The sequence below is a fragment of the Calypte anna genome, chromosome 1 (assembly GCF_003957555.1).
Source record: "Calypte anna isolate BGI_N300 chromosome 1, bCalAnn1_v1.p, whole genome shotgun sequence".
Lineage (NCBI taxonomy): Eukaryota > Metazoa > Chordata > Aves > Apodiformes > Trochilidae > Calypte > Calypte anna.
In genome coordinates, this window is record NC_044244.1 from 75,375,533 (window position 1) to 75,385,318 (window position 9,786).

At 40.0% G+C, this 9,786-nt stretch overlaps 1 protein-coding gene across 1 annotated transcript; it reads left to right on the forward strand.

The window, feature by feature from the left end:
- Positions 1-344: 344 nt before the first annotated feature.
- SH2D1B (SH2 domain containing 1B) lies at positions 345-9,171 on the forward strand. Its single transcript, XM_008496824.2, has 4 exons — positions 345-534; positions 3,984-4,047; positions 6,423-6,591; positions 8,734-9,171. The coding sequence occupies exons 1-4, from the start codon at positions 380-382 to the stop codon at positions 8,772-8,774; spliced, it is 429 nt and encodes a 142-aa protein (XP_008495046.2). The 5' UTR covers positions 345-379; the 3' UTR covers positions 8,775-9,171.
- The last annotated feature ends 615 nt before the right edge of the window (positions 9,172-9,786 follow it).

Consider the following 9,786-nt stretch of genomic DNA (forward strand, 5'->3'; position numbering starts at 1 on the left):
ATCTGCAGGGTGTTGAGCAACCTCAAACATAAAAGTTAAAGTAATTATATACCTACTTGGGTGTCAGCTTAGCCAGTGCATAGCTTAGAATTGTGATACACAGCTCAAATGTCTGGCGATCTAACGTGACAAAATGCACTTCCCTTCTGATGTGGACTGTGGCCAGTGTAGCAGCCACCATTTCCTGCTCTAAGTGGACTCATGAACCATAGGCTGCTGGTTTAATTCACTGTGGACAAACCCATGACAACAACACAGATGAACTCATGTATAAGCTTAGCACCTCCAGTTTCAGTTGTCTGCAGACAGCTGTGTTTGGAATAAGTCTTATTTCAGTGCCAGGCTTCTGGGTTTTTTGGGAATAGGTTTGAAAGGCGAGATGGCTTGTTTTCTTTCATCCATGGAGCTGCCGTTTTTTCATGGAAAAATAACAAGAAGAACCTGTGAAGAAATACTCAGCAAGAAGAGAAAGAATGGTAGCTATTTAATACGAGAGAGTGAAAGCATGGAAGGAGCCTTGTGTCTCTGTGTTTTGTAAGTACTGTAATAGTAATTTTTTAATGAGTTTTCAAACTGATCCAGAGGCAAGCATTTATCTTCTCTAACATTAATAGTTCTTCCCTAAGACTGATAGACTCCAAGGGGGTGTGTAAGTATTCAGGTAATGCCAGTTGCTTTAAGCACCCTTTAAAGAGAGTGGTGGGAGGATGGTATTTGCAAAAAAACCTTTATACAACAGAGGATAGATGGGCTGCCATCTGCTGATGCTGGCCTCTGCTTGCAGACAATAAGGGAAGAACAGAGAAAATAGCTTACTGTGCCAAAGTATGGTAAGAATCTTACTCTGCAATGATTAAGTAACACTTTAGCACTTTTGAGACACTGATCAGTCCTGAGGTCGGTTATGAAATAGTTCCTTCTTTGTAGGCTTTCTATCTGATGAAAGCTTATCCTGATACTTCAAAGGAATTTTATCTGATTTGAGAGAATAGGCTGAAACAGAAAGCTATAATGTCCTTATAAGAGTTTATGGCAAGTCCATGAACAAGATGGGCACAGAAACTCAGGAACTTGCTACTTCTAGTCCTTAGCTTTTATTATTACAATGTTATTATTAGCTTATCCTGTAGTGAATAGCATTTTCATTCCCCTTTCAAGAAGCCTGTTTTACACTTTTCATATGTAATTGATCTGTTCCTAATGCACTCAAAATTCATAAATCAGTAACTCTGGGTCTGTCTTTGACCCTGTGAGGTTTTACACTGTCTTTGAGAATGTGTTTGAGGGTGACATTAATTTTTTGTAACACTGCATCTAATTAATTAAAAAAATCATACACATAAGAAATTTTTATCAATAATCAAAACCACATTTCTTTTGAAACAAACTAGAGGGAAAGGGACAAAAAGGGAAACTGGAACGTAGTGCAATGGGTCTGGTGGGTAAGGAGAAGAGAAATGGCAAGAGGGGGGACAGATTTTCTTAGAAGTAGGACCTGTGTAGTCATTTTCTTGGTGCTAAGGTCACACCAAGAATTCAACAGCCTTCTTGTGATACAGCTGCAAAATTACATTTAAGGAGGTATCTCCTGTGAGGAGGATAAGTAGATGAGAGGATGGGATGCCTGAGGAATCAGTACTCTTATATAAAGGACTGTGTTAGATTTAGTTCATCAGTTCTTTGAAACTCTTAGCCAGAGTAATCTTAAATTTCAAGATGTGAAATGTTCTCTCATTCTGTCAACTCTACGCTCCCTTCTGTTCTGCTTTTTCCATCCTTGTTCCATTCACTTTTCCCGCACAACTTATGTCTTCAGCACCACCTGCTATTTCCAGATATTTCCAGTCTCACACTTTGTAGAAAATATGGTGTCTCCTCCTTCCACCACAGAGTCTGCTTTTAGTTGTTGGGGTCAGTAACTCAGTCTACTGCTAACTGCCTAAGATGATACATGCTCTTGAGGATATGGACAGAATCATATACACTTCTAGCTGTACTCTGGTAAAATCAAACATATTCTAGATAGAAGCTGTCTGGTACATGATCACATCTGGAAAACATGATGGTATAGACAGCTCAAGGGGTCACCTTGGGGGGGCATTGTGGGAAGAATAACAGCATAAATTTTTTGGTGCTGCAATTACTTGAGGGCTCCTGCAAGGAAAGCAGATTACACGAAAAACATTCTGCAGTTTTGCACTCTTGTGTATTCCATGGCAAACCCCTCACCTCTTCTCTTCCTCAGAGGAGGAACAGTAGATCTCATGTGAAAGGTGAACTGCAGATGCAGAATTTCTACAGATGTGTTCTTTTCCACTACTTAGACTAATATGGTTTTCTTTCTATTTCTCTTCCCACATCCTGACCATCAATATGATAGAAGACATTCACAAAGAAAACAATCTTTCAGAGCATCCCTCCATGCCACTGTGCTTGTTTCTATACAGCACTGCAGTCTTGTGTTCCAGGTCAATCTCTCATCCTTATTCTCAGCCATAGATGAGTATGACTTCATGGAAAGAAGGTGTAGTGGAACAAAGCAATCAGACACCTCTGATTACCAAAAGTGGGTGTGAGCCGGTATGAAATCCACCTGTGCCCAATTAGGGCAGGCCCCCTATTGAGCATGTGCAAGACCAGGGGGCCAATAAAAGGTGAAACTCACAGCCACAGACTAGCTCACTCCCGAGCTAGTCAAGAGAGTGTGCTGGTAGCTCACTGAGTGGCAGACCAATCTTGCTAGTTCCACTTCGTGGGCAATAGACTTAGAGCATGGCTCAGAAGTCTGTATCACGACACCAAGTCAGACCTTGAGGCAATGATCCCTGAAGAAAGATTCATCTTTCTACATGTCTTGCTACAAGAAGGCACCTCACTTTTGCCTTTGTAGCTATCTAGGCCTTCCTTTAACTCCATTTTTGAAGAAGAGGTATGTTATAGCACTGTCCTTCCATTGTGAAAAGGTTGTCTGATAATTAGTCCAACTTGCTGTAAAGGCTGAGTCAACCAGGCCGCAGCTCCCCTTCTCACTGCTGATGGAGATACTGCAGTTCTTGATGGCATATGTGCCAGCCCTTTGCTTGCAGTTTATTCCCATGATGACATTTGTACAAAGTGTTTTTTAGTGCCCCTAGGCAATTCTGTCTGTGGTGAACAAAGCCTTGGGCACCCTATGGAAGCAAGGACTCTTCTCTTACATGGCACCTGCAGTGGAATTCCAGCATCTATTTTGTGGTTTACTGCCTCAGAGCAAGTGATAAAAAATTCCCAGGGACATCTAGCCCTTTCTGAATGTATAAACTTGATGCTTTTTCACTGTTTTGACTTATCAAATCTATTTTATTGGAGCTGTAGTAGTAAAAGATTCAGCATAGAATATGTACCCAAGCAGCTGGAAGAAAGCTCAGGCAGGTGATGCGGAGGTGAGCTAGCTGGACATACTTTTATCAAGGTCTATGCTACATGAGGTACAGTGACTGCAGATTGAACACAGAACTCCTAGCTATATTTACCATGCGTGGCCTCACTCTGTAGGGCAAAAAAGAGTGCCATAAATTAGGTCCAAAATAAAATCTACATAGATATGTACAGGGGTTAGATATGAACTGGCAAGACATGATAAAGTAATACTTGGGTTTCTGAAGGTTAAGAAAACAACATGCATGACTGATCATGCTAACAGACAATTAAATTACTTAGAGAATCTCAATTATTTTGAAAGCTCTGATACATGAATCAAATGGAAAAGTGAATGCAAATATATCTATAATTGCTGCTATGTAGCATCAGGCATCCAGTTAGACTTGTTTCTTTGTTTTTAGTCTTTCATTGTGTTGCAGTTTACTTTAAGATACAAGAAAAACCAAAAAAAAAAACAAAAAAACAAAAAAACAAAAGCTGGCTGTGAAGACAAGCTGTAGCATTCTAAGCAGATTGCAGTGGTCAGATAAAAAGCATAATGTATGCAATGGTGCTTTTCACAGCTTTGAAAACTTCATCTACACTTACCGTATCTTCAGGGAACACGAAGGAAATTTTAGGATACAGGTGAGTAACTAATTTCATCTGTAAAGCTTGCACTAAAGATCATTGTCTTGAGATATATATGTATAAGCACACATAAACACATTAACTTTGCAAATATTTCCAAGCTTGCTTTCTTCTTTAATCAATTTTTGACTTTTTAATGTTGTACTTGTTATTACATACACACTATTATTTTAGTAGAATTCCCTTATAACCTAAGTCGATGTGTTATTTGTGCAACAGCTTCTTTCTGATTTGACCGTTTCTTTTTGATAGCATAGAAAAATCTATCAATTTTGTTACTTGCTCCTGTTTCTTATTAGCTTTTCCTACTTGAAAGCTCTGCGATTGCACCAGCATCTTGTAGGGATTAGGAATATTGCGATGACTTTTTTGATTTAAAGAGACCTATCTATAATTCTGTGCAATTCTGAGGCACTTGAAGTGATAACCCCAGGGTTATATTGCTCATTCCTTGAATAAGCTTAAGAGCAGACTGCATCAATCAAACCCCTAGGCAAGGTGAGAGGACACAAGAAAGCTGGCTCACTCCTCTGCTTGTAGTAGAACAACCAACAGAACTCCAAACAATTAAGTGGCATTTAAGTGGAATGTATAATTCACTCCACAAAGGATACATCACACTATCATATAATGGTAATTTCTTGCTTATTAGTGCCTTGGACTGAGTATGACAGACACAATTTCCCACAAAGAAGAATGGTTTGTTGACAAAAAATAGTCTATTTTGGACATAGCCACTCTACTGGGGTTAGCTGTCATGCCTATTAACAGATATTAGCTCAAACACTTTTGGTTTTTTAACTCAACCTTTCCTTACAAGTTTTTGCCAAGAATGTGAAAGAAGAGTCCTGTTCTTCAAGTTTTGAAGTCACATTGTGTGGGATTACTAAAAATAATAGATTGAAATAACACATTGGTGATGGAGTAGAGCTTATTTGGATTTAAGGGTCAGATTCAGCCATGAACTTTCTAAAGTGTGATAGGTTGACCCTAACCAGCAGCTAAGCACCCACACAGTTGCTCTCCCCCAGGGAGGAGAAAACAACACAAAGAGGAGCAGTCAGGAAACTCCTGCATCAAGATAAAAGACAGTTTAAGAGGTGAAGCAAAGTTGTCTTGCAAGCATAGCAAAGAAGGAGTTTTAGTCACTAATTTCTACCAGGAGGCAGATGTCTAGCCACCTCCTGGAAAGCAGGCCTTGGAGTGTGTAATGGCTGCTTGAGAAGACAAATGGCCATAACCACAAATGTCCCCACTTTCCCTGAGTTTTCATTGCTGAGCACAGTGTCATATGGGATGGGGTAGCCTTTTGGTCAGCTCAAGTCCACTGTCCTGCTCTGTCCCCGTCCCCCTCCCAGCATCTTGTACACCTTCAGCCTGCTCCCTGGAGGAGAAGAGGGTGAAAAAGAGACAACCTCAGATTCAAAACACAGGCCTGTACAGGCTGCTACAAAGAAAGTTAACTTCATCCCAGCCAGACCCAGTACATAGAGGCAATGGCACCCTGTTCCATACAGGGCTGAAGGGTAGATAAAGAATGCAGAAAACACACAAGAGACACATTTCTTTGTTAGGTAGCAAATGAAGAGACACTAAAGCCCCATTTGCTTTTAATGACAAGAAGTGGGACCCTCACTGTGATGAAAGCTGATTAATATGCTTACTGTCTGTCACTGTCCCAAAGCTGCAAAGTCTCTGTACAGATGAAGGGAGGCTGTGCCATGGAAACAGTGCAGTCCAGCTCTGTGAAGCGACACAGTAAAAAGCAGTTTGTGAAAATGCTGTTCCTCCACTCAGGAGGAGAGTCATCCTCTGTGTTCAGCCTCAGGACACTCCAGTGCAGGTCACAATGCTGGATAAATAGTAAACTGCTGCCTAAAACTGAAAGCTGGTGCCAGGGAATTTCATATGGATCCTCAGACATGTCCACTGCCTCTGCACATGTCCCTTTCCAGACAGTGCTGATGTTTTGTAAAATGTTTGGCTTCTGTTTGTCACATCTGTGTTTAAATTAAACCTATTAAATTAGAACTAATTATGTTTCCCTAAACTTGTACTCTACGACCAGAGGTAAGCCTGTAATGCTGCCACCCTTTGACACTGCTGTTGTGGATTGCTGCAGCACACATTGGAGACAGTATTTTAAAACTAGATTCTTCAAAAAAAAAGGTGTGAAGGTGAAGAAGGTTACTCTTAGTGCCATGACCATGCCACAAAACAGGTGTCCCTACTGTTTTAAGGATAGTACAATATTCTGTCATCAAGCTGTTTACAAAGCAGCTTCTTGGTAAACAAGAAAGAACCTATTGCTCCTTTCATTGAGGGGACTCTTTGTGAAGGACAGCTACAAAAAACCTGTATTTTTCTTGCAGACTTCTGAACATGTTCCAAAGAAGGTATTCAAAACATTAAAGGACCTAATATACAACTATGAAAAGCCAAATCAAGGACTAATAACAAACCTCCTCTACCCAGTAAACAAGCAGAAGGCCTCAAAAAGAAGCCAGAGGTTCAAGTCAGAGAAGGATGACATTTATGATGGTGAGAAATTTATCTCTGCCTTTGTGGGGTTTTTTAAGATGATTGCATTAACAGGTTTGTGGGGAAGTGTTGCTATGTGACCTCTGAGACCAGCTCACAAAGACAGAAGTTCAACATATTTCCTCTTATGTTCATTGGAAAATGGTTATTCCCAGCTTACGGGATACATACCCATATCCACTACAAATTAACAACTTAAAATTGCAAGAGATACAGAATGCAAAGCATGATGTTGCTTACAGCTCACTGCTTCATGGGTGTTGATGCTTGTAGGCTAAGGAAAGACTGAGAACCAGTTTTACATATGTGGTTCTGCCAAGCTGCCAGTTTACAACAGAGAATATTTCTACCTGGCAGAAATATTACACAAATGGATACAATAAAGATGGAGGTCTCTGCAAAGTACTAAATCATGTTTTACACTCCCATGTCATTTTTATGTCCTTGGTATAGGGAGGATGAATAAAGATACCATTGGTATCTTGTCAGCAGCCCACACACACTTTTGAAAGCCATTCTTCCTATTATTGCTGTATGATGCTCAGCTGTAGCATCCATCAGGTCACAGAATAGCCTTGAAACTCTTCTAGGTCCTTTGCCTAAGTGTTACAAGACTCACACTGAGAGAACACATGAGCAAGGGAAATCCTTTCATTAAGTAGAGAAAAGAAAAAACTTTTTTGAGACATCCAGTCTTCTGTGGTATTTCTATCTCAGGGCTAATGTTAGCTAAAATGTGGTTGTGTGGACCAGCCTCTCTGCTGCTGTCACACCTCCTATCAGTAGGACAGATACTGGGGTTTCTTTTGCAAACAACTGCACAACAGCTGTGGTGCTCCCTGTATCAGGCAGACAGCATAGGGAGGAGTGAGCTCCCACCACCATACACTGGTCTGCATTTTTAGGAGTCAGTGAAGCAACAGAATTCTGGCCAAAACAGTAGCAAGGAGATATTTTCAGATTACTTGATCACTTCTCCTACTAAGAAAGAAATGCCTCATATACTCTAAAAAGGTTCTTATAGTATTTTTTCATTGCCACCCCAGGGAGATGGAAAATGATGCAGTAGCATGGATGTATTTTTAAGAAAAATCAGGTGTAATAATTATTGCCTAATTCTGCAACACAAACTTTTCTAGAAGATGCATGATGCCCTGGTCTGGACTCACATGGAGGAAAACAAACCCTTTAATTTCACTGTGGAAATGTTTGTGTTTGTATATAAAACCTGAGCCTATTAGAAATAATCAAATTACTTTGGAACTGTTGATATTCCATTTTATTTTGAATTTCACTTACGCAGCATTCCAAAACTCCCCCTCAGACTGCATTATTAAATGTTCACAGGGGGAGCCTATGTTAATGTCATGATGGGCATCTCTCTGAAATATAAGCAACATGTAAAACACCACAGTGCTTCCTAAAGCAAGCACCAGACTTTTCTGTCCTGTTATCTGGTGTTGCTCTGGCAGCTGGTTTTACAGCACCTGCAGGAGCTAGGGCTCCAGTGGAACACTTCAAGGGACTGGGATCAGGATACTGGTTGTTGGACATTTTTGAACACTTTTAATCTAGCCTAGGAACAGCTTGTCTGAGGGTGGCTGCTTGAAGAGGTGGTAGGTTTCCCTGCTGGAGACTGAATCCTAAGCATCCAGTTTCTGGTTTCTCAAAAAAAGCATAGTAGAACTGAAAAGGCCTAGAAGAGAACAGGTCTTTTTTGGCTCTTCTCCCTTGGCTGGTAGGTGAGCTTTTCTGTTGGGTATTTATTTAGTGAAGAAAGGATGTATTATGCTACAGTCATAGCTACCTCAGCTAATTCTCTGATTTACTAAGAATGGATGATTTCTGACATTTGACTGTTCATCAGGGAAAAGGAGTCTCACATGGATACAACCATTTGATAACAGAGCTTGCGGGCTCAGAAAAGACAATGCAGGCTTTGCCTTCGTATGGTCTCCTGGAGGAACCATTCCACAGGACATGGGACCTAAATGTTTGCCCTGCAAAAGTGCAGAGAACACCAGGAAACCAAACTGAGTTGTTACTTGCCCAGCAACAGGGCCACAGGCCATTACCTTGGGCTTTCAGAGGAACCATATGCAATGACATAACTTTTTTTTTTAATTATTGCTTTCTTCACAGAAATTGATGACAGTGATTATGTTACTGTCTTACCTGAATGATCTGCAGCCTGAGGATTTGGGAAGCTGCAGTTTCAGACTGTGCCACGGCTGGGGATAGCTGCCAGCTGGGCATCCTCTGCTGTGGATCTGTACCTCTGGAATTAGTCTCCTCCTTTTGCATACAATCAGACTGCGTACATTTTCTCCCAAGCTACTATGTATTTTTGTTCAGCAATAAGAGAATTTTTTTAATAACAGACACATATACATATATACATATATAGGGGGGGGAAGGTATCTGTGTGAATGTATATGTATATTGGTTTTTTAGTTAGCCAGCTCTCCGAGATGTCTACTGCTTAAATGGACAGTCTGCTAGAAAGCAGCAATATAAGCACAATAAATGAATGTGCATAAAGCAGTAGTTTATGGCAAAACTGATGTGTTGATAAAAACCATACATGACAAAAATTCTGTTGGCCTCATATGATGCCTAAAAATCTTTAAACCTCTAAACTGTTGTTCTGTGCATGATTCATGCTACCTTACTGTTAGATAAGTGGATAGTATTTCAGCTATGTCAAAGAATATGAATATTATCCTGTTGTTTGGAATAATCTGTATTAAACCAAAAAGGCTTTGTTCAGTCCATCCCATAAATAACTAATCAACAACATTAAAATAATTTGAAATGCTTTTGTTATCAATGAGTGGTTCTGGTAGATTACAAAAAGAGTGTAAGTTCTACATGCATGTCAGTATGAACACATCCTTTTTTTTTAATAGGTACCGTACATATGAGTACATACTTTATTTGCTGCTGCCATTGTCTCTGTATTATAATGTGTATGGGTTACTTTTTAAAAAATGTAAGTTAATCTCACCTCTAATTTTAAATGTTTAATACATTTTTTCTGAAGGTGGCTTGCAACTAGCAGCAAAAGCCAAAACTGGAAGATACATGTCCTGATTGTCCCAGTTGCTAGCTAGTACCAACTCTATATTCATTTACGATCTCAAGGAAGACATTTATATTGGTTGTGTTTAAGATCTTTCACAGATTACTTATGTA